This window comes from Pavona decussata, unplaced genomic scaffold, assembly GCF_977016875.1.
Source record: "Pavona decussata unplaced genomic scaffold, jaPavDecu1.1 SCAFFOLD_186, whole genome shotgun sequence".
Lineage (NCBI taxonomy): Eukaryota > Metazoa > Cnidaria > Anthozoa > Scleractinia > Agariciidae > Pavona > Pavona decussata.
The window spans coordinates 1,350,497-1,375,716 of NW_028145595.1; the positions used below are offsets into that span (position 1 = coordinate 1,350,497).

At 40.7% G+C, this 25,220-nt stretch overlaps 4 protein-coding genes across 5 annotated transcripts in view; all 4 read left to right on the forward strand.

The window, feature by feature from the left end:
• Window positions 1–6,048, forward strand: part of LOC146462613 (putative methylcrotonoyl-CoA carboxylase beta chain, mitochondrial) — a 45,838-nt gene extending 39,790 nt beyond the window's left edge. For both annotated transcript variants that reach the window (XM_085085339.1, XM_085085338.1), the window contains one exon: window positions 5,282–6,048. The gene's annotated coding sequence lies outside the window, so the exon portion shown is untranslated. The remainder of the gene's footprint in view (window positions 1–5,281) is intronic.
• On the forward strand, window positions 1,180–6,048 carry LOC146462616 (putative methylcrotonoyl-CoA carboxylase beta chain, mitochondrial). The gene is made up of 6 exons (XM_085085340.1): window positions 1,180–1,464; window positions 2,595–2,651; window positions 3,765–3,863; window positions 4,081–4,148; window positions 4,523–4,604; window positions 4,912–6,048. The coding sequence occupies exons 1-6, from the start codon at window positions 1,438–1,440 to the stop codon at window positions 4,990–4,992; spliced, it is 414 nt and encodes a 137-aa protein (XP_084941466.1). The 5' UTR covers window positions 1,180–1,437; the 3' UTR covers window positions 4,993–6,048.
• Window positions 6,049–11,708: 5,660 nt separating this feature from the next.
• Window positions 11,709–12,740, forward strand: LOC146462617 (alpha-1A adrenergic receptor-like). The gene has a single exon (XM_085085322.1). It carries the CDS (start codon window positions 11,709–11,711, stop codon window positions 12,738–12,740), a length of 1,032 nt encoding a protein of 343 aa, XP_084941448.1.
• Window positions 12,741–14,075: 1,335 nt separating this feature from the next.
• LOC146462618 (putative methylcrotonoyl-CoA carboxylase beta chain, mitochondrial) lies at window positions 14,076–18,551 on the forward strand. Its single transcript, XM_085085334.1, has 6 exons — window positions 14,076–14,579; window positions 15,717–15,773; window positions 17,011–17,109; window positions 17,341–17,408; window positions 17,827–17,908; window positions 18,257–18,551. Exons 1-6 carry the CDS (start codon window positions 14,553–14,555, stop codon window positions 18,335–18,337), a joined length of 414 nt encoding a protein of 137 aa, XP_084941460.1. The 5' UTR covers window positions 14,076–14,552; the 3' UTR covers window positions 18,338–18,551.
• The last annotated feature ends 6,669 nt before the right edge of the window (window positions 18,552–25,220 follow it).

The window sequence follows — 25,220 nt, forward strand, 5'->3', positions numbered from 1 at the left end:
TGCTTTTTGACAGTTTTGAAATATCTTTTGTGTATACTATACATTGAAATGTAACTCTAACTAGTCACAGAAATAAACTTCGGAGAAAATTAATCCCGCATCGTCTACTCTTTGCAAAACATACAAGCATTGTCGCGTTTGTTTTTGATTATGAGGGTAATCCTCTCTATGGTAGACAACACAGCTGCAGGCTATTGCAACTTCAATCTATATGTTGTTGATCAGTCAAGTAAATTGGCGGCGTTAATTGAAAGGAAATGTCTTATTTAACATATTTAATTTCCCCAGACTCGCCACAGTTACCAGATGCAACCTGCCTCATTCCCAGTGTTTCGCTTGTTCTGCAGAAAAAACTCGCTCCCAGGTTCCTGGTTGCGCGTGCGCGTGCGCAAAGAAAGTAAAGTAATTTATTTATTGTCAATAACATGGGGAGTGCTTGCGCAATCTCTCGAGCCAGAAACTTATGATAAAGTTCTTCGTGAAAATAATCCAGATTATATTGGACTCTGGAAATGTTGGTTTTTGAGGAGAGAGGAAAACCGGAGTACCTGGCGAAAAACCTCTCGGAGCAAGGACGAGAACCAACAACAAACTCAACCCACATATGACGCCGAGTCCGGGAATCGAACCCGGGTCACATTGGTGGGAGGCGAGTGCTCTCACCGCTGCACCATCCCTGCTCCCTAATGCTACGGGGCCTTTTATTTGACCGCTTTGAATACTTGATGCATTTTACCATCTGCCCACACTAATCCGTTTTCATTGGCAAAACGTTTTTTTTGAAGAAAAAAACCGCCTCCTTGATAGGTTTTTGCTTAAATAACGGATACTTAACGTGTTTGAGTTCTTAAAAGGCATCATTCTTGGTTCGTTTTTGTTTTTTTAAACGCAACCTCGATGCTTGGTCGTTTTTTAACGCAAACTCGGTTCGCTTTAATTTTGAAAGGCATACTTTTTGCTTTTCATTTTAATAACGCCTACTCGATTTGCTTTCGCTTTAAAAGCGCAAAAGTCGGCTACTTGATATGTCTTCATGTTTTGAAACGCACATTCAGTCAACTCTCTTTCTCTTTTAAAACGCAAAACTTGATGCGTTTTCTTTTCTAAAACGTACAATTCGTCTTGGTGCGTTTTCATTTTCTAAACGCCGTTTGCTTGATGCGTTTTGGTTTTTAAAACCTACAATTAATTTGTTGTCGTTTCTTCGTTTTTATGAGCGATCCTACTCGCCCCGTTGACAAACTACGTACAGAAAACATAATCGAACTCCAACATAGTTTATCAACCAATAATGTTTTTGCTGTGTAGGGCGCGCATTTTGTGGAGTTATGTTGTCAGCGGAATATCCCTCTAGTGTTCCTACAAAACACTGCTCCCCAGTCCCTGGCCGGTTTATCATTGGAGGAGCGCGCATGCGTGATTAAGGATCAAGCCAAGATGATGACAGCGGTAGCTTGCGCTCAGGTATGTAATTAATCTATTTGGTGGAAAATTGACAGAGGAGAAGGACCCAAAAATATTAATACGATAGACGAAGCTTGAAATGCTGATAAATGCTATTAAGGACGGTGCCTACTATTGTTACTGCGCATACGTTCTGCGCATCTCGAGATACTCGGGTTTCCTATGGGTAGTGCTCACTAATACAGGGATATTTTTGCGCGGTTTAAAACTATGCAGAGAAAGCAGAACTTAGCAAGTACTCTTGGTATCCCAAAAGAAAATTGGGGGTAACCATGTATTTTTCAGAGACAATTAAGCTTCAATTTAGGAAAAAACTACCATACATTTCTTTATATTTTGGCGCCTTTTTAGAAAGATTGTTGCTTAAATATCTTTGAGAAATGCGTGATTACCCCCAATTTTCTTTTTGGATTCCAATAGCCCTTGCAAAGGTCGGCTTTTCCCGCACAGTCATAAACCGCACAAAAATACTTCTGTATTAGTGGGCATCGTCCTTAAATAAGAGCTTTTCAAAATGGGGGCTATTTCTAAGGGTTTCCCAGTTGCATAAACAAAACCAGTGATTAAACTTGGCGTTTGATGGACTACAAGGAATTTTAGCAAAATCTCGTGCCGGTACAAGGGATGATAGTGCCCAAGCGGTCTATATAACCCCCCCCCCCCACCCCCCAAGTCGGCTTTCTTTGATATGGAACAATAACTGATGTCACAGGTGAGCATGTGGCCCCATATTCTTATGTTCAAAACAGCACGCAACCAGGCCAAGGAGTCTATACAATGCATGTACAGTCGAACGTCCCCAACGGACACTAACTCGGCCTACGGCCTCGTCGGCTAAGTATCAGGCGATATTCCGCGCAATTTCGCGGGGTAATTGTTAACTTATCCCCAGCATTTTGTAACACTTTCTAAGCTGTTCACAGGAGACCCACGTATACAACTGGGTGAATAGAGACCTGTAATGTGGAGCAAAGTTTCTCAGTGTGTTTAGAACACAACGCAAAAGCGGAGACGAAAACTCAGATCTAAAGTAAATACTCGCTAACCACTATACCAACGCCCCTGCACGGTACCCTTGTTATAAAAACCCACTTAAATCAGCTAAGTTGACAACTTGCTACTTTCTGTAGGTTCCAAAGATTACTGTTATAATGAAAGGCAGCTTTGGACCGAGTAGTTACGCGATGGTAAGTCAACACCATCATTGTTACTTCTATCAGTTGTTCTGGAATTTTCACGTGCTGGGCACCGGTTACATGTTTTCCCGCGCTCTGCACTGGTAACATGCCTTATGCACGTAGTACACGGAACTTTCACGTGCTGGGCACCGGTTACATGTTTTCCCGCGCTCTGCACTGGCAAGATGCCTTATGCACGTAGTACACGGAACTTTCACGTGCTGGGCAGCGGTTACATGTTTTCCCGCGCTCAGCACTGGTAACATGCCTTATGCACTTAATACACGCTGCATTTGTTTGCGCTTGGTACTTGCTGCCAGTTTTCCCGCGCTTGGCGCTGGCTACATGTTTTCCCGCGCTCAACACTGGCAACATGCCTTATGCACTTGGTACACGTTGCGTTTGTTTGCACTTGGTACTTAATTGCTGCCTATTTTCCCGCGCTTTGCGCTGGCTACATGTTTTCTCTTGTTTTGCGGCAATGACATGCTTTACCGCACTTGGTACCGGGTGCATGTTTTGCTGCGACTAACACCGTTTGCATGCATTCACATTCCCTTATCTGAAACTGATTGTATGTTCCCCATATTTCGCATTGGCGGCTTGTTTTCGCGCGTTTTCTACCCGTTGCATGTTTTCCCGCGCTTGGTATCGGTTTCACGTTTTCCCGCGCTTAGGACCGGTTGCATAATTTACCTCGCCGAACTCTTTAAGCCCTAAGAGTGATCAGCATCAAATTTCTCCTTGCAACATAAATGCTCATTCAACCCCTGATGGCACGAGAATTAAGGATGTGATCACCCAAGGTGAATTTTCTTGATGTTTTAAAAACTTCTCCCCAGTACTTTTATAAGAAAAGTATGGGGACAAGGTAAGAGAATTTGTACTTTAATATAAGGCGTTAAGGGGTTAATACCATTGGCGGGTTTCCCGCGTTTGTCACCAACAACATATTTCCCCACGTTTATCAATGTTGCATTTTTTCCACGCTTGGCAGCGATTGAATGTTGTACTGAGTTACGATTGGTTCACTGGTTGGGGTCTGTGTGTGCACGCTGATGTATTTCGTAATAGCTATTTTTTTTGTATCAATGTTATTTTTCTCTTCTCTTTTATTTTCAGTGTGGGCGCTCGTTTGATCCTCGTTTCCTGTTCACGTGGCCCACTGCCCGGGTTGCCATGGATACAGTAGAGGACATGGCAGACGTGTGTTGTGGCGAGGTACGTATAATGTACCTTATTTACTGCCCTGCATGTGAGCCTTAACCGTTTGACACCAATTTCCTTGGGGGAAAACTTAGGAAATTATTTTTAAGCACGGAGGTCGTAAGATTTAACCCCTGGGTTACAGGGAGGCCTGTACGGCGAGCTGGATGTCGAAACGGTCATGTGTGATTAGAGTAATTACTTTTTGTTTTATTTTTTCCATCATATTTAGAATGAAATCGAAGATGACAAAGCTGACGAGGAGAAACAAAAGGCGTTGAAAAACAAAATGCTGAAGAAGTAAGGGCTTATAATCATTGTTGCCGAGGCGTTCTATTTATAATGAAAGTCATTTCGATTAATCGAAGGTGGATTTTATGTCTCTTTTCAAACCTTGCACATAAAAATTTAATAGTACAAACATTCAATCTCAGCCTGCAAGAATCGTTAAAGGGAATCAAGCTTTGTTTAATGCAACACCACACATTCTACGAAGCGAATTCTACTTGATAGCAAAACGAAAGACATTATCACATCTCCCTAAAAAGCGTGTTTCTATTCAGTCCATAAGGTTTCGTTGTATATGAAGGCAGTCTGTGTTTGTGTGTGTATAACATAACCGCCTAATCTAATTGCACGCCTTATGATTCAACTCGTTTTCTGTTGTTGATTAGGTTTGAGAAGGAATCATACGCTTACTACGGAACAGCTCGACTATGGGATGATGGCGTTATTCTGCCTCAAGATACCAGAAAGGTAGGAAACTGAATGAACGCTGTCTTTAGATCAAGCATGCAGTAGTGCGTCTGTAGATAGTGTGGCTAGCTGTGCTGCTGTTTATTATGTTGTACACGGTGATTCCTGGATGAAATCCTAAACGTTATTACCATTCAAATAAAAGCTACTGAGTAGCTCGTTCTAGCTTTTTTAAAAAGTATATGAACAAACTTTTCAAGCTTTGCCATTTTTTCGGCCAGGTGAAATTTGTTCACAATTCGGGCGTAAACTCGTTTCCAGACCCTTGATGTTTTATCGACTCACATTGGACGCGTTACTTTTGCAGGTCCTGGGTCTGAGCTTACGAGCAGCTCTCTCCTCATTCTCCCGCGGACAAGGCAACAAGTTTGGTGTTTTCAGAATGTAAGATCAACACCATAGTATTTGAAGTGGAGAGAAATTGCATTGCACACGTACACTTGTGTAGCCTGCGCTGTCCAATCAAAACTGTCCAGGCCAGGTCGTTTTTTTAAAGGGTTTCGTTGCGTAGCAACTTTAATAAGTTGGATAGCTGACATCGACGGGCTTCAAAAATAATACATTTTCTAAGGTCTTTGTGAGTGCTATGTTTTGCCCAAGCATTTCTTTAGCTGATTGTATCCGCAAACAGAAGGTGATAATCAACAATTATTCCACGAGCTCACGTTGAATACAAGATGATAGATACGCGCCGAGTTGGCTATAATCATCTCGTATCCAACAATGAGCCCGAATATATCACTTTTCTTTTGGTTTTTAGCTTGTAACTTTGTAGCTTCAATGTTGATACACGGTTCTAAATCGTGCAACATTTGTTAGCCAGTAAATCTTGAGCATTGTTGTGACTTTGTTGTTTATGACATGACAAGTTGTTTGTTGTTAATTTAATAATTTCTTTTGCCGTTGGAACAACACGTTGAACATTATTTTTAAAGGAAAAAACCTGGCTCAATTCCATTGAAATACTGTCCAACATATTGATTGCTCTATCTGAACATTCAACAAGGCATGATAAACTGCTCGACTTTGTTTAACAACAGTCACAAAATTACAAGAAGAGTAATCCCTTAGTTTTGTTAGGAATAGTGAGCAAGCGAAAATGGCCTCATTTTTTCGCTTCCCCACGCGCGTCGTGATTCCTCGCGGGAGGCAATTTTCGCGCGCGTTCGCATAGTCCACTTGCTTTACTATCCTTAAGTAAATAAGTGACTGTTCGTGGTCTATCGTAACATTTTTTTGATCCGTGTATCACTGGCTCAGTTTAGAAGTAGAAAACACATACGTCTTTCAACATGGTGAGCGAAGTCGAAATTTTAACGTAACCATTACGTACGTATAACACATTATAAAAAACATTTTACACATTGTAAAAGCTTGCTGTAAGTTAAAGATATCTGTGATATTTAGATAGAAGATAAAGTAATAAATTACCTTTTTACTTCTTCACATGCAGTCCATTGCGAGTCCAATATTCAGTCTTCATGCTATATAAAGTGAACATATACGACTGTGAAAACCGGTATCTCTCTAAAAAAATGTATCTGAGAACGCTGTAAAGAGGAGATATTGATGACGTCACGTTTCTAAACTTGTATTATACGAAGCAATTACTAACGACGATTCCTAATGCAAAACCGCGTCAATTTTGAAAATTACACGTAGCAATTGGTAACGATGATTTTGAACGCAACAATTTTGTTGCGCGAAAGGTTGATGCTGCGTTAACAGCACGTTGCAACTTTAAGAAGCTGCATCAAAAACTCGCAACGCACTGGCAGAGCAAAACTTGCGCTGAAAATTGCCCACTTATCCATTTTGCATGGCATCAACTTTCCGCCCAACAATGCGGCACTAAAACTTGTGGTTGCAGAAAAAAAAGTTTAATGAACAAAACAACGCTCTTCACGTGCATTATACATTTTGGTACATTTCTTTTCCGTCCTGTACAAAATAACAACGTGAAATGGTCAAATTTAAAGATTTATCGACAAAATGAACAAGTCATGTGATAGTTAATTTTAATTGAAATTTCCTTTCTTCTTCTGAACTACAACACCGCCTGGCTACAGTACTGTTCAGAAAGCTACAAATTGAACGCGTTGCAATAATCGCGAGGTGATGTAGTTCAGAGGACGGAAATTTCATTTTCGTTCGTATTGATGGTTTGCATGTGACGTCATGGGGGCCATGTTGGTGGACAGGAACAATGAGATTTTTCTCCTCTGGCAGTTACCTGCCATTTTTATGCAAACTTTGTGAACAAATTTTCTTTTGTTTTGTCCACCAACGTGGCGGCGATGGAAACCCCCTATACGTTGTCGTCACGGTTGCTGAAAATTCCCAATAATTTCCCCGGCGATTGTCGGAAATTTTAGGAACATATTCAAAATCAATGGTATGAGCCATTGACAATCCACGGAAACCTTGAGTATGGAAAATGGTCGGGAATTTTCTAAAAGCCTGGCCGGTTGTTGCGAAAAACGTGAGGCAGAACGTTTTGGTCGAAAAAGGTTAATTTGCTACCATTGGCTAATTAGTGCAAGTTTAACGCCTTGCACGAGCTCTACTTTAGAGCTCCGCTAATTATTGGCATTTTAAGCTGTAAAATGGAAGAACGACAAAACTTTTTTTGTCCCCAGCTAGTTAAGTTGTTTTTTGCTCGTTTGTTTTTGTTTTCATTTTCCTCAAAAGTTTTACTCTCCAAAGAAGACGGCAAAAATAAATCGCAAAATTGTACAGGAATTTGACCCAAAAACAAGCACGTGCACGTTCTGCACGTGCAAAATAGAAACTGGTGAAAATTTTGCAATGCTTCTGCCAAACACCAGTTAAAAACATCAGAATTTAACTAAAACTCTCTAAATGGAACCCAATTTCTTTTGCTGTTATCGCTCTTGTATCGTTTTAGGGCGTTGTTAATTTTTAAGCCAAAGGAAAGTATTAATTCATTCAATAGGCGTGACGCTAGAAACCTTGTCAAAAACATTGGTCTCGCCGCACACAAGTTTAAACATTTGCATGCGAAACTTTTCACGAACAACTGTAGTTTCTTTAAGAAAAAAATACCTAGACCGTAGAATTAAAGAACGAGAGTCGTTGTACCTTTGACATCCATGTAGTTTCTTCGACTTTCGTATGCTAAAACTCTCTCACTCTCGAACGCTCCCATCTGGTGCGAACTGTCTGAAATTTTCACGCTAAGTTTCATTTAACCTAAACCCTAATGCACTTTCCTGTAGTATTGCTTGAAAACGAACTGTCGAGAAATTAGCCTCTTCTCGTCCGTCTCCAATGTACAGAGTTTTCACGGGCGCCATTTTGGAGGTACAAAACAAGAAAATGATTTTCCTTTGGGAAATAAATCTAATTTTTATGTAAATATCTTTTTATTGTTTTGTACCTCCAACATGGCCGTCGCAAAAATTCCGTGTTTTACGATGATGGCACATCGGGAACCGGACGAACTCCGCGTGAAAATATGTAGAAAAGTTAAAGTTTAACTCTCTTCAAAACCTTTGTTAACGGTACAATAAGGCCGCCACATCAGGCCCCGGTTGTTTAAAGAGCGGATAACGCTAGCCAGTAGATAAAGCGCTATCCAGCGGATAAAATCTACTCCAACCAATACATTCTATCCGCTGGATAAAGTTATACGCTCTTTGAGCATGTGGGGCCTGATGGCAAATCGACGGAGGTCAATCCTACCTTATTTCTGTAGCTTTTTGCTTTAATACTTCGGTGGCCACCGTTTTATATTCCATGCAATGTTGTACTGAGTAGCTCCCCTTTGGAGGACTGGGACGAGGCGACGCTGAAAGTTCGGATTTTCCGATCATGCGCCGAGACTTGACGATGCTTAGGGCGCTTTTTTCTGGAATAGAAATTCATCAGGTTTGTTTGGACCTATTCTGTTTTTGGAAAGAACTACAGTACACTCAGAATAAAGGAATTGTGTTCTTATGGAAAGCTTTTTTTTTGTTTAATGGGAATAGGCAGACTTGTGTTCTTTCAAGAAATAGTCATTCCTTAATAAGGACGGTGCCTACTTTTGTTACTGCCCATACGTTCTGCGCATCTTAAGATACAGTCAACTCTCTCAAAGCGACCACTTCTCGTAAGCGACCACCTCCCGTAAGCGACCACTTCGTAAACAACCGTTTTGTTCCTCACTTAAATACTGTTTCAAGGGCTCTCTCGGAAGCGACCACTACTCAAATTTTCAAGGGACCGCGACCACTTTTTAGGCCAGAAATTTGACATATTCTTTTGTTTTCTGTTTCCGGTAAGCGACCACCCAACATATTCGCGTATGATCTGAGTAAATAATTACTCAGAAGCAACAAAAGTTTAATTTTTAATGACGCTACCCCGGACAACTGACATTTTACAGACAGAGAAGATTACTATAATTAGATCTGTAGGTAAATGGGAATTGTTACAGTGATCTGTTCCAAAATGTTACACAAAGTTTCGTCAGAAGAATGAGTAGATGTGAAAAAATCAAATAAATTAGTTTCAATTTGCCTAATTTTAGCTGCTAGGGTAATATTTTTAGGTAATTAGTTTATCAGTCCAGTATTAGGCTTATTTTATTGACCTTTCTCGTAAGCGACCACCTCCCGTAAGCGACCACTTTGTCGTGCACCAAGGGTGGTCGCTTACGAGAGAGTTGACTGTACTCAGGTTTCCTATGGGTGGTGCCTACTAACACAGGAATATTTTTGCGCGGTTTAAAACTATGTGGAGAAAGCAGAAATTAGCAAGTGATTTTGGTATCCAAAAAGAAAATTGGGGGGGAACCATGCATTTTTCAGAGATAATAAGGCTTCAATATGGAAAAAACGTCATACATTACTTTGTACTTTACTGCTTTTCAGAATAATTGTTGCTTATTTATCTCTAAAAAATGCGTCGTTACGCCCCAATTTTCTTTTTGTATTTCAATGGCCCTTGTTAAGATCTGCTTTTCCCCCATAGTCATAAACCGCGCAAAAATACTTCAGTATTAGTAGGCACCGTCCTTAACCGCAATAAGAATAGCCAGAATTGTTTCAAAAGAATGTGTGCTGCCTATTTTACATTCACCATTGGCTTATTAGGAACGAGCCAATGAGAAGCGTCCGATATTTGACACTTTCTTAGCTGTGACGTAAGAAAAGGCCTCGGATCGTTATAAGAAGGAATCTTATGCATGCTGATTCCTTTCTCTGCATTTCGAGAGTTGCTGCATCCAAAAACCACACATTTTCCAACCATTTTCTCTGTTTACAATGGAAGCATTACCGCGAATCTTCGGATATTTTTGCACGATGTCCTTTTCTTACGTCACGCTCCATATTTGGACACATTTGGCCGAGTGGGGGACTAATGCGAACGATAGGTGAAAATATCGACAAGACTGTCTTCACTTCTAGCGCTCGTAAAAAAAAAAGGATTCAATATTTCCGAAATTTTTTTTCGAAAATAAGTTCTTGAAAGATATGGAAATCTACCAAAAGAAAACAAATTGAAGGGTTAGGGGCACTTTAAGAGTATTTTGTTTTAAGCTCAGATTCGCTCTATTGCTTGCGTTGTGATGATAATATGTCGTCTCAAACCAAATGACCCACACTTTACTACGAAATAAACTCAAATTCGCTATATTGCTTGCGCTGAAACTCAGATTCGCTTCATTGCTCGCATTTTCATGTTAATATGATGTCTCAAGCTAAATCAACTAAGGGCTCATTCGCCATGCGAACTCGAATATATCTTATTATTTTTGTGGTTTTCATGGCTCCAAGCGAGCTTCACTTCTAATTGCTTTAAATTTGTTTATGATGTTTTTCGTTCCAGACGAAATTAACTAATATTAATGCCACGGTAGACGACAAAAAAGGGAAATGTTTTATTTGACTCCATACAGTTTTTACTTCATTTATCTTTCGTTTGGCGAGTCTTCCTACACATCCTGTCTACATTTCTTTAAAGTTCCTCAGTTCTTGTGAATTGGTCTCTTGGCTCTTACCAAACCACTGTCATTTTTTCTTCATTTTCCATTACGAGTGAGACTTCACCTGCAAGATCAATAATGTTTTTCCATATTGCTCTATTTTTAGGCCGGCACTTACGTATTGTCCATATCGTTATCGAGTTCTTTTTACTGCGATATTTCGCCAGTTTTCCGTGGCTTGAAATATATTTCGGCATTTTTATTTATTTATTATTTGGTTGGTACACAAAATTCGCGCGCTCGACTTGCCATTCCCCTTACATAGTTCCGGTCTAAATTTTGAAATTTGTCGACTTGCATTCTCACATCTAGACAAGATGTAACGAAGAAATTCACAAATTTTGCTGGTTTTCACCTGCTCTAGAAAGTAAAGATTTTTCATTAAAGTTTGAGCGTGATGAAATCCTAAATTATGAAAATTTTAAATGAAAGTTATGGTGCACCAGGTGAATAATATTTTCTCCTGGTGCCGTTTATTATGCTGTACAAGGTGGCTCTAACGTTTGAGTCTGTGAACGAAATCCTAAAGTGTGACCACTCAAATGAAAGCTACTGAGCATTACTTTCCTGTGGTGCTGTGTTTGTCAAAATTTTTGAGATTCATATTTAAGGGTTTATTTTTCCAATTTTTTGTTTCAACAGAAGTACGGTATTGGGAACTAAGGTTTCGCAAAACAGTTGTTAAATTTCGACCAACTACCTTTGAAACCAAGAAAATTTCAAGTAAATTTTTGAGTGGAGAGGAACCACCGTTCGCTATTTAGTTTTCATAAACGCTTTCTTTTCCAAGTCACGGCGGCAGAACATGAATCCTATATCTATCCAGGCCAGCCTCGCCAAGCGAAGTAGCATGCTAACTTTTACAAAAACCGCACCTTTATTTTGGAAGGACTGATGGGCTTAAGTGGACTTCTATTGTGAGCCCTTTGAAAGTGCTGTTTAAGTAGCTGACAGTCACCATAGTCCTTTTTAATTGAGTAACTGTCATTAACTCTTGCAAATAAACCACTAAAAACCGTCCGCTAAACTGAGCAGCTGCATGAAAGGCGATCAAACATGAACTGAAGCTCCCCGTTGATAAACTCTAGCTCCAAATCTGTCGGGGAATTAAGATGAATGCGTCAAATGCGACAGAAAACCAAACGCATGTTAGTACACCATTTGCCTGCCCATTGTTGGATAGATACTGGGAACGGTTTAGAGGTGACATGGATACGGTTTATATCGTGAACTGTGTGATAAATGCCGTATTTTCATGCTTAGCTTTTGCTGCAAACTCCCTGATCATGGTGACGATTTTGCGAACGCCGTCTCTCCGCTCGCCGACGTTTTACTTCGTTTTCGGCCTGGCTGTTTCAGACTTTGGTGTTGGGCTGCTAGCGCAACCCTTGTATGTCCTGTACAAGATAGCCGACTTGTACAGGAACACCAAGCTTAACTGTGTAGCTGGGATCTCGTTCATACTGGTGTCTAATCAACTTGCTGGCGTGTCATGTTTGACTATGACCTTGATCAGCGTTGACCGCTTTTTGGCGCTGTTCTTGCACCTTAGGTACAAGGAACTTATGACGCTTTCCACAGTCAAAATAGCCCTGGTTTGCGCGTGGATTTTAACCGCCTTTTCGAACATAGCATGGGTCTTAAACTTGCAAGTGTACTTCTTGCTAGCGGCTTCTGGTTTCTTGCTGTTTCTAATCATCACCCTTTTCTCGTATGTCATGATATTTCGCACCGTCCGAAAGCACCGCCATAAAATACAAGAACAGTCCATTGCTGTCTCAAATCTGAGAGCCACTTGTTCGCAGGACAACTCTACTCAAGACAACCCGACCTCAAGCAAAACCGCGACTGATCGCAGTAATCGAAAAAGGCTAGACTCGTTGGCTTACAAAAAGTCAGTCAAAAACATGTTCCTCGTGTATTTTGCCTTTCTGCTCTGTACGCTGCCGTTGATGTGCGTCCTAGGGTTGTCATCGATTCTCAGTCGCAACACAGCCGTGGAAACTGCGTTAAACTTCACAATGGCTTTGGTCTTTATAGAGTCCACAGTGAATCCGTTTCTTTGTTGTATTCTGATGAAAGATCTTCGCAAAGAAGTCTGGAAGACGCTGAGAAGAATGTCAGGACATCTAAGCCGGCCATGACTACTAAACGTATTGAACGCTTTGTCTCCCCTGGAGACAAACAAATTCCAAACTGACAAAGCAATTCCCAGGTGTTATTTTGACAAAATTTAGAGAAGATAGACAAACAGCACCACAGGAAGAATTTGAAAAGTTTGAAACCACATTACCAGTCTCGAAGTTCAACTCTGCTAGTTCAAGCCGTGAGAATTAGAAAAGGGCGTCGGATCCAATTCAAGCTAAGATAAGAAACAAATCCACATTGTGTTCGATTTTTATGCCATTTACCAAGATCATAGTGAAGTGTATTACTGATTTTCTGTGGGCTGATTAACTGGGGACAGTTTTGAAATATCTTTTGGGTATACTATACATTCGAATGTAACTCTAACTAGACACAGAAATAAACTTCGGAGAAAATAAATCCTTCATCGTCTACACCTGGCAAAACATACAAGCATTATCGCGTTTGTTTTTGATTACGAGGGTAATCCTCTCTTTGGTAGACAACACAGCTTTAGGCTATTTTAACTTCAATCTATATGTTGTTGATCAGTCAAGTAAAATTGGTGGCGTTCATTGAAAGGAAATGTCTTATTTAACATATTTAATTTCCCCAGACTCGCCACAGTTACCAGATGCAACCTGTCTCGTTCCCATTGTTTCGCTTGTTCTCAAGAAAAAGACTTTTAAAAACCTAGCACAGGGCAAGAGGTCAGCCTGCTGGCGCCTCGCGTTCGCTCCCAAGCTCCTGGTTTCGCGTGCACGTGCGCAAAGTAAGGTAAAGTAATATATTTAATGCCAATAACACGGGGAATGCTTGCCCAATCTCCCGAGCCAGAGGCTCATGATAAAGTTCTTCGTGACAATAATCCAGATTGTATTTGACTTTGGAAGTGCTGGTTTTTGAGGAGAGGGGAAAACCGGAATACCCAAAGAAAAACCTCTCGGAGCAAGGACGAGAACCAACAACAAACTCAACCCACATATGGCGCCAAGTCCGGGAATCGAACCCGGGCCACATTGGTGGGAGGTGAGTGCTCTCACCACTGCGCCATCCCTGCTCCCTGATCCTACGGGGCCTGTCATTTCACTCCTTTGAATACTTGATGCATATTATCATCTGCCCACGCCCCACTAATCCGTTTTCATTTGCAAAATGTTTTTGTTCGAAGAAAAAAAAAAACCCGCCTCCTTGATGGCTTTTCGCTTAAATAACGCATACTTGACGTGTCTGAGGTCTCAAAAAGAATCATTCTTGGTTCGTTTTTGTTTTTAAAACGCAACCTCGATGCTTCGTCGTTTTTTAACGCACACTCGATTCGATTTAGTTTTACTAAAAGGCATACTTTTTGCTTTTCGTTTTAATAACGCCTGCTCGATTTGCTTTCGCTTTACAAGCGCGAAAGTCGGCTACTTGATGTGCCTTCGTGTTTTGAAACGCACATTCAGCCAACTCTCTTTCTTTTTTAAAACGCAAAACTTGATGCGTTTTCTTTTCTTAAACGTACAGTTCCTCTTGGTGCGTTTTCATTTTCTAAACGCCGTTTGCTTGATGCGTTTTGGTTTTTAAAACCTACAATTAATTTGTTGTCGTTTCCGCGTTTTTATGAGCGATCCTATTCGCTCCGTTGACAAACTACTTAAGAAAACGTAATCGAACTCTAACATAGTGTATCAACCAATCATGTTTTTGCTGTATAGGGCGCGCATTTTTTGGAGTTATGTTGTCAGCGGAATATCCCTCTAGTGTTCCTACAAAACACTGCTCCCCAGTCCCTGGCCGGTTTATCAGTGGAGGCTCACGCATGCGTGATTAAGGATCAAGCCAAGATGATGACAGCGGTAGCTTGCGCTCAGGTATGTAATTAATCCATTTGGTGGAAAATTGACAGAGGAGAAGGACCCAAAAATATTAATACGATAGACGAAGCTTGAAATGCTGATAAATGCTATTAAGGACGGTGCCTACTATTGTTACTGCGCATACGTTCTGCGCATCTTGAGATACTCGGGTTTCCCATGGGTAGTGCTCGCTAATACAGGGATATTTTTGCGCGGTTTAAAACTATGCAGAGAAGGCAGAACTTAGCAAGTGCTCTTGGTATCCCAAAAGAAAATTGGGGGTAACCATGCATTTTTCAGAGACAATTAAGCTTCAATTTAGGAAAAAACTTCCATACATTTCTTTATATTTTGGCGCCTTTTAGAAATATTGTTGCTTAATTATCTCTGAAAACTGCGTGATTACCCCCAATTTTCTTTTTGGATTCCAATAGCCCTTGCAAAGGTCTGCTTTTCCCGCACAGTCATAAACCGCACAAAAATACTTCTGTATTAGTAGGCATTGTCCTTAAATAAGAGCTTTTCAAAATGGGGGCTATTTCTAAGGGTTTCCCAATTGCATAAACAAAACCAGTGATTAAACTTGGCGTTTGATGGACTACAAGGAATTTTAGCAAAATCTCGTGCCGGTACAAGGGATGATAGTGCCCAAGCGGTCTATATAACCCCCCCCCCCCCCCCCCCACCTCCCAAGTCGGCTTTCTTTGGTATGGAACAATAACTGATGTCACAGGTGAGCATGTGGCCCCATATTCTTATGTTCAAAAAAGCACGCGACCAGGCCAAGGGGTCTATACAATGCATGTACAGTCGAACGTCCCCAACGGACACTAACTCGGCCTACGGCCCCGTCGGCTAAGTATCAGGCGATATTCCGCGCAATTTCGCAGGGTAATTGTCAACTTATCCCCAGCATTTTGTAACACTTTCTAAGCTGTTCACAGGAGACCCACGTATACAACTGGGTGAAAAGAGACGTGTGATGTGGAGCAAAGTTTCTCAGTTTTTTTTAGAACACAATGCAAAAGCGGAGACGAAAACTCAGTTCTAAAGTAAATACTCGCTGACCACTATACCAACGCCCCTGCACAGTACCCTTGTTATAAAAACCCACTTAAATCAGCTAAGTTGGCAACTTGCTACTTTCTGTAGGTTCCAAAGATTACTGTAATAATGAAAGGCAGCTTTGGACCGAGTAGTTACGCAATGGTAAGTCAACACCTTCATTGTTACGTCTATCAGTTGTTCCAGAATTTTCACGTGCTGGGCACCGGTTACATGTTTTCCCGCGCTCTGCACTGGTAACATGCCTTATGCACGTAGTACACGGAACTTTCACGTGCTGGGCGCCGGTTACATGTTTTCCCGCGCTCTGCACTGGTAACATGCCTTATACACGTAGTACACGGAACTTTCACGTGCTGGGCACCGGTTACATGTTTTCCCGCGCTCTGCACTGGCAACATCCCTTATGCACGTAGTACACGGAACTTTCACGTGCTGGGCACCGGTTACATGTTTTCCCGCGCTCTGCACTGGCAACATCCCTTATGCACGTAGTACACGGAACTTTCACGTGCTGGGCACCGGTTACATGTTTTCCCGCGCTCAGCACTGGTAACATGCCTTATGCACTTAATACACGCTGCATTTGTTTGCGCTTGGTACTTGATGCCAGTTTTCCCGCGCTTGGCGCTGGCTACATGTTCTCCCGCGCCCAACACTGGCAACATGCCTTATGCACTTGGTACACGTTGCGTTTGTTTGCGCTTGGTACTTAATTGCTGCCTATTTTCCCGCGCTTTGCGCTGGCTACATGTTTTCTCTTGTTTTGCGGCAATGACATGCTTTACCGCACTTGGTACCGGGTGCATGTTTTACTGCGACTGACACCGTTTGCATGCATTCACATTCCCTTATCTGGAACTGATTGCATGTTCCCCATATTTCGCATTGGTGGCTTGTTTTCGCGCGTTTTCTACCCGTTGCATGTTTTCCCGCGCTTGGGACCGATTGCATACTTTACCTCGCTCAACTCTTTAAGCCCTTACAGTGATCAGCATCAAATTTCTCCTTGCAATATCAACGCTTATTCAATCCCTGAGGTCATGAGAATTAAGGATGTGATCACCCAAGGTATATTTTCTTGATATTTTAATACCTTCTCCCCAGTACTTTTATAAGGAAAGTATGGGGACAAGATAGGAGAATTTATACTTTAATATAAAGCGTTAAGCCGGGGTTAACATCGTTTTTGTGTGTTTGGCACCAACAACATATTTTCTCACGTTTGTAAATGTTGAATTTTTTCCCGCGTTTGAAACCGATTGAATGTTGTACTGAGTTACGATTGGTAAGCTGGTTGCGGTCTGTGTGTGCACGCTGATGTATTTCGTAATAGCTATTTTTTGTATCATTGTTATTTTTCTCTTTCTTTTCTTTTCAGTGTGGGCGCTCGTTTGATCCTCGTTTCCTGTTCACGTGGCCTACTGCCCGGGTTGCCATGGATACAGTAGAGGACATGGCAGACGTGTGTTGTGGCGAGGTACGTATAATGTACCTTTTTTAGTGCCCTGCATGTGAGCCTTAACCGTTTGACACCAATTTCCTTGGGGAAAACTTGGGAAATTATTTTTAAGCACGGAGGTCAAAGGATTTAACCCCTGGGTTACAGGGAGGCCTGTACGGCGAGCTTGGTCATTTACTCAGGAATGTCGAAACGGTCATGTGTGATTAGAGTTATTACTTTTTGTTTTATTTTTTCCATCATATTTAGAGTGAAATCGAAGATGACAAAGCTGACGAGGAGAAACAAAAGGCATTGAAGGACAAAATGCTGAAGAAGTAAGGGCTTACGATCAATGCTGTCGAGGCGCTGTATTTATAATGAAAGTCATTTCGATTAATTGAAGGTGGATTTTACGTCTCTTTTCAAACCTTGCACATTAAAATTTAATAATAAAAACATTCAATCTCAGCCTTCGAGTGTTGATTGAATCTATCACACAGTAGATAATCCTTAAAAGGGAATCAAGCTTTGTTTAACGCATTACCATATGTTCTACGAAGCGAATGCTGCTCGATAACAAAGCGAAAGACACTATCACATCTCTCTGAAAAGCTTGCATGTGGATGGAAACTAATTTTCATAATAAAAACTTTGCTCACAGCAACTCGGAAATGGCCTATTGCACGACTTTGCTTGGTAACAATTTGTTATGATTCAACTGTATTTAACGACGCGTTTTCTGTTGTTGATTAGGTTTGAGAAGGAATCATACGCTTACTACGGAACAGCTCGACTATGGGATGATGGTGTTATTCTGCCTCAAGATACCAGAAAGGTAGGAAACTGAATGAACGCTGTCTTTAGAACAAGCATGCAGTAGTGCGTCTGTAGATAGTGTGGTTAGCTGTGCTACTGTTTACACTGTGTACACGGTGATTCCTGGATGAAATCCTAAACGGTACACGGTGTACACGGTGATTCCTGGATGAAATCCTAAACGGTATTACCATTCAAATAAAAGCTACTGAGTAGCTCGTTCTAGCTTTTTTAAAAAGTATATGAACAAACTTTTCAAGCTTTGCCATTTTTTCGGCCAGGTGAAATTTGTTCACCATTCGGGCGTAAACTCGTTTCCAGACCCTTGATGTTTTATCGACTCACATTGGACGCGTTACTTTTGCAGGTCCTGGGTCTGAGCTTACGAGCAGCTCTCTCCTCATTCTCCCGCGGACAAGGCAACAAGTTTGGTGTTTTCAGAATGTAAGATCAACACCATAGTATTTGAAGTGGAGAGAAATTGCATTGCACACGTACACTTGTGTAGCCTACGCTGTCCAATCAAAACTGTCCCGGCCCGGTCGTTTTTTCAAAGGGTTTCGTTGCGTAGCAACTTTAATAAGTTGGATAGCTGACATCGACGGGCTTCAAAAATAATACATTTTCTAAGGTCTTTGTGAGTGCTATGTTTTGCCCAAGCATTTCTTTAGCTGATTGTATCCGCAAACAGAAGGTGATAATCAACAATTATTCCACGAGCTCACGTTGAATACAAGATGATAGATACGCGCCGAGTTGGCTATAATCATCTCGTATCCAACAATGAGCCCGAATATATCACTTTTCTTTTGGTTTTTAGCTTGTAACTTTGTAGCTTTCAATGTTGATACACGGTTCTAAATCGTTCAACATTTGTTAGCCAGTAAATCTTGAGCATTGTTGTGACTTTGTTGTTTATGACATGACAAGTTGTTTATTGTTAATTTAATAATTTCTTTTGCCGTTGGAACAACACGTTGAACATTATTTTTAAAGGAAAAAACCTGGCTCAATTACATTGAAATACCTTCCAACATATTGATTGCTCTATCTGAACATTCAACAAGGCATGATAAACTGCTCGGCTTTGTTTAACAACAGTCACAAAATTACAATAAGAATAATCCCTTAGTTTTGTTAGGAATAGTGAGCAAGCGAAAATGGCCTCATTTTTCGCTTCCCCACGCGCGTCGTGATTCCTCGCGGGAGGCAATTTTCGCGCGCGTTCGCATAGTCCACTTGCTTTACTATCCTTAAGTAAATAAGTGACTGTTCGTGGTCTATCGTGACATTTTTTTGATCCGTGTATCACTGGCTCAGTTTAGAAGTAGAAAACACATACGTCTTTCAACATGGTAAACGAAGTCGAAATTTTAACGTAACCATTACGTACATATAACACATTATAAAAAACATTTTACACATTGTAGAAGCTTGCTGTAAGTTAAAGATATCTGTGATATTTAGATAGAAGATAAAGTAATAAATTACCTTTTTACTTCTTCACATGCAGTCCATTGCGAGTCCAATATTCAGTCTTCATGCTATATAAAGTGAACATATACGACTGTGAAAACCGGGATCTCTCTAAAAAAATGTATTTGAGAACGCTGTAAAGATGAGATATTGATGACGTCACGTTTCTAAACTTGTATTATACGAAGCGATTACCAACGACGATTCCTAGTGCAAAACCGCGTCAATTTTGAAAATTACACGTAGCAATTGGTAACGATGATTTTGAACGCAACAATTTTGTTGCGCGAAAGGTTGATGCTGCGTTAACAGCACGTTGCAACTTTAAGAAGCTGCATCAAAAACTCGCAACGCACTGGCAGAGCAAAACTTGCGCTGAAAATCGCCCACTTATCCATTTTGCATGGCATCAACTTTCCGCCCAACAATGCGGCACTAAAACTTGTGGTTGCAGAAAAAAAAGTTTAATGAACAAAACAACGCTCTACACGTGCACTATACATTTTGGTACATTTCTTTTCCGTCCTGTGCAAAATAACAACGTGAAATGGTCAAACTTAAAGATTTATCGACAAAGTGAACAAGTCATGTGATAGTTAATTTTAATTAAAATTTCCTTTCTTCTTCTGAACTACAACACCGCCTGGCTACAGTACTGTTCAGAAAGCTACAAATTGAACGCGTTGCAATAATCGCGAGGTGATGTAGTTCAGAGGACGGAAATTTCATTTTCGTTCGTATTGAACAGGAACAATGAGATTTTTCTCCTCTGGCAGTTACCTGCCATTTTTATGCAAACTTTGTGAAAAAATTTTCTTATGTTTTGTCCACCAACGTGGCGGCGATGGAAACCCCCTATACGTTGTCGTCACGGTTACTGAAAATTCCCAATAATTTCCTCGGCGATTGTCGGAAATTTTAGGAACATATTCAAAGTCAATGGTATGAGCCATTGACAATCCACGGAAACCTTGAGTATGGAAAATGGTCGGGAATTTTCTTAAAGCCTGGCCGGTTGTTGCGAAAAACGTGAGGCAGAACGTTTTGGTCGAAAAAGGTTAATTTGCTACCATTGGCTAATTAGTGCAAGTTTAACGCCTTGCACGAGCTCTACTTTAGAGCTCCGCTAATTATTGGCATTTTAAGCTGTAAAATGGAAGAACGACAAAACTTTTTTTGTCCCCAGCTAGTTAAGTTGTTTTTTGCTTGTTTGTTTTTGTTTTCATTTTCCTCAAAAGTTTTACTCTCCAAAGAAGACGGCAAAAATAAATCGCAAAATTACACAGGAATTTGACCCAAAAACAAGCACGTGCACGTTCTGCACGTGCAAAATAGAAACTGGTGAAATTTTGCAATGCTTCTGCCAAACACCAGTTAAAAACATCAGAATTTAACTAGAACTCTCTAAATGGAACCCAATTTCTTTTGCTGTTATCGCTCTTGTATCGTTTTAGGGCGTTGTTAATTTTTAAGCCAAAGGAAAGTATTAATTCATTCAATAGGCGTGACGCTAGAAACCTTGTCAAAAACATTGGTCTCGCCGCACACAAGTTTAAACATTTACATGCGAAACTTTTTCACAAACAACTGCATTTTCCTAGATTCCTAGACCGTAGAATTAAAGAACGAGAGTCGTTGTACCTTTAACATCCATGTAGTTTCTTCGACTTTCGTATGCTAAAACTCTCTCACTCTCGAACGCTCCCATCTGGTGCGAACTGTCTGAAATTTTCACGCTTAGTTTCATTTAACCTAAACCCTAATGCACTTTCCTGTAGTATTGCTTGAAAACGAACTGTCGAGAAATTAGCCTCTTCTCGTCCGTCTCCAATGTACAGAGTTTTCACGGGCGCCATTTTGGAGGTACAAAACAAGAAAATCATTTTCCTTTGGGAAATAAATCTAATTTTTATGTAAATATCTTTTTATTGTTTTGTACCTCCAACATGGCCGTTGCAAAACTCTGTGTTTTACGATGATGGCACATCGGGAACCGGACGAACTCCGCGTGAAAATATGTAGAAAAGTTAAAGTTTAACTCTCTTCAAAACCTTTGTTAACGGTACAATAAGGCCGCCACATCAGGCCCCGGTTGTTCAAAGAGCGGATAATGCTGGCCAATACAGAGATAAAGCGCTATCCAGCGGATAAAATGTACTCCAACCAATAATTATATATTTTATCCGCTGAATAAAGTTATTCGCTCTTTGAACAAGTGGGGCCTGATGGCAAATCGACGGGGGTCAATCCTACCTTATTTCTGTAGCTTTTTGCTTTAATACTTCGGTGGCCACCGTTTTATATTCCATGCAATGTTGTATTAAGTAGCTCCCCTTTGGAGGACTGGGACGAGGCGACGCTGAAAGTTCGGATTTTCCGATCATGCGCCGAGACTTGACGATGCTTAGGGCGCTTTTTTCTGGAATAGAAATTCATCAGGTTCGTTTGGACTATTCTGTTTTTGGAAAGAACTACAGTACACTCAGAATAAAGGAACTGCGTTCTTATGGAAAGCTTTTTTTTTTTTTTGTTTAATGGGAATAGGTAGACTTGTGTTCTTTCAAGAAATAGTCATTCCTTAATAAGGACGGTGCCTACTTTTGTTACTGCGCATACGTTCTGCGCATCTTAAGATACTCAGGTTTCCTATGGGTGGTGCCTACTAACACAGGAATATTTTTGCGCGGTTTAAAACTATGTGGAGAAAGCAGAAATTAGCAAGTGATTTTGGTATCCAAAAAGAAAATTGGGGGGGGAACCATGCATTTTTCATAGATAATAAAGCTTCAATATGGAAAAAACGTCATACATTGCTTTGTACTTTACTGCTTTTCAGAATAATTGTTGCTTATTTATCTCTAAAAAATGCGTCGTTACCCCCCAATTTTCTTTTTGTATTTCAATAGCCCTTGTTAAGATCTGCTTTTCCCCCATAGTCATAAACCGCGCAAAAATAATTCGGTATTAGTATTCACCGTCCTGAACCGCAATAAGAATAGCCAGAATTATTTCAAAAGAATGTGTGCTGCCTATTTTACATTCACCATTGGCTTATTAGGAACGAGCCAATGAGAAGCGTCCGATATTTGACACTTTCTTAGCTGTGACGTAAGAAAAGGCCTCGGATCGTTATAACAAGAAATCTTATGCATGCTGATTCCTTTCTCTGCATTTCGAGAGTTGCTGCATCCAAAAACCACACATTTTCCAACCATTTTCTCTGTTTACAATGGAAGCATTACCGCGAATCTTCGGATATTTTTGCACGATGTCCTTTTCTTACGTCACGCTCCATATTTGGACACATTTGGCCGAGTGGGGGCCTAATACGAACGATAGGTGAAAATATCGACAAGACTGCCTTCACTTCTAGCGCTCGTAAAAAAAAAAGGATTCAATATTTCCCAAAAATCTTTTCGAAAATAAGTTCTTGAAAGATATGGAAATCTACCAAAAGAAAACAAATTGAAGGGTTAGGGGCACTTTAAGAGTATTTTGTTTTAAGCTCAGATTCGCTCTATTGCTTGCGTTGTGATGATAATATGTTGTCTCAAACCAAATGATCCACACTTTACTACGAAATAAACTCAAATTCGCTATATTGCTTGCACTGAAACTCAGATTCGCTTCATTGCTCGCATTTTCATGTTAATATGTTGTCTCATTCGCCATGCGAACTCGAATATATCTTATTACTTTGTGGTTTTCATGGCTCCAAGCGAGCTTCACTTCTAATTGCTTTAAATTTGTTTATGATGTTTTTCATTCCAGACGAAATTAACTACTATTAATGCCACTTTAGGCGACAAAAAAGGAAAATGTTTTATTTGACTCCATACAGTTTTTACTTCGTTTGTCTTTCGTTCGGTGAGCCTTTGATCACATCCTTTCTACATTTCTTTAAAGTTCCTCAGTTTTTGTGAATTGGTCTCTTGGTTCTTACCAAACCACCTGTCATTTTTTCTTCATTTTCCATTACGAGTGAGACTTCACCTGCAAGATCAATAATGTTTTTCCATATTGCTCTATTTTTAGGCCGGCACTTACGTATTGTCCATATCGTTATCGAGTTCTTTTTACTGCAATTTTCGCCAGTTTTCCGTGGCTTGAAATATATTTCGGCATTTTTATTTATTTATTATTTGGTTGGTACACAAAATTCGCACGCTCGACTTGCCATTCCCCTTACATAGTTCCGGTTTAAATTTTGAAATTTGTCGACTTGCATTCTCACATCTAGACAAGATGTAACGAAGAAATTCCCAAATTTTGCTAGTTTTCACCTGCTCTAGAAAGTAAAGGTTTTTCATTAAAGTTTAAGCGTGATGAAATCCTAAATTATGAAACTTTTAAATGAAAGTTATGGAGCACTAGGTGAATAATATTTTCTCCTGGTGCTGTTTATTATGCTGTACAAGGTGGCTCTAACGTTTGAGTCTGTGAACGAAATCCTAAAGTGTTACCCCTCAAATGAAAGCTACTGAGCAGTACTTTCCTGTGGTGCTGTGTTTGTCAAAATTTTTGAGATTCAAATTTAAGGGTTTATTTTTCCAATTTTTTTTTTTCAACAGAAGTACGGTATTGGGAACTAAGGTTTCGCAAAACAGTTGTTAAATTTCGACCAGCTACCTTTGAAACCAAGAAAATTTCAAGTAAATTTTTGAGTGGAGAGGAACCACCGTTCGCTATTTAGTTTTCATAAACGCTTTCTTTACCAAGTCAAGGCGGCAGAACATGAATCCTATATCGATCCAGGCCAGCCTCACCAAAGACACTTCCCTTTAGTCTAAGCGAAGTAGCATGCTAACTTTTACAAAAACCGCACCTTTATTTTGGAAGGAGTGATGTGCGGTGTGGTGGACTTGTAACGTGAGCCCTTTGAAAGTGCTGTTTAGGTAGCTGACAGTCACTAATTGAGTAACTGTCATAACTCTTGCACATAAACCACTAAAAACCGTCTGCTAAACGGAGCAGCTGCATAAAAGGCGATCAAACATGAACTGAAACTCGCCGTTGATTAACACTAGCTCCAAAGCTTTCGGGAAATTATGATGAATGCGTCAAATGCGACAGAAAACCAAACGCATGTCAGTACACCATTTTCCTGCCCATTGTTGGATAGATACTGGGGACAGTCTATAGGTGACATGGATACAGTTTACATCGTGAACTGTGCGATAAATGCCGTATTTTCATGCTTAGCTTTTGCTGCAAACACCCTGATCATGGTGACGATTTTGAGAACGCCGTCTCTCCGCTCACCGACGTTTTACTTCGTTTTCGGCCTGGCTGTTACAGACTTTGGTGTTGGGCTGCTAGCGCAACCCTTGTACGTCCTGCACAGGATAACCGGCTTGTACATGAACACCAAGCTTAACTGTGTGGCTGGGATCTCGTTCGTGCTGGTGTCTAATCAACTTGCTGGTGTGTCATGTTTGACTATGACCTTAATCAGCGTTGACCGCTTTTTGGCGCTGTTCTTGCACCTCAGGTACAACGAACTTATGACGCTTTTCAGAGTCAAAATCGCCCTGGTTTGCGCGTGGATTTTAACCGCCTTTTCGAACATAGCATGGGTCTTAAACTTGCAAGTGTACCTGTTGCTAGCGGCTTCTGGTTTCTCGCTGTTTCTAATCATCACCCTTTTCTCGTATGTCATGATATTTTGCACCGTCCGAAAGCACCGCCATAAAATACAAGAACAGTCCATTGCCGTCTCAAATCTGAGAGCCACTTGTTCGCAGGACAACTCTACCCAAGACAACCTAGGCTCGATTTCCGCCGTCTCCCGGGTCCGGTCTCATTTTTCCGAACAGCGGCTGGTAATCGAGCCTAAAGACAACCCGACCTCAAGC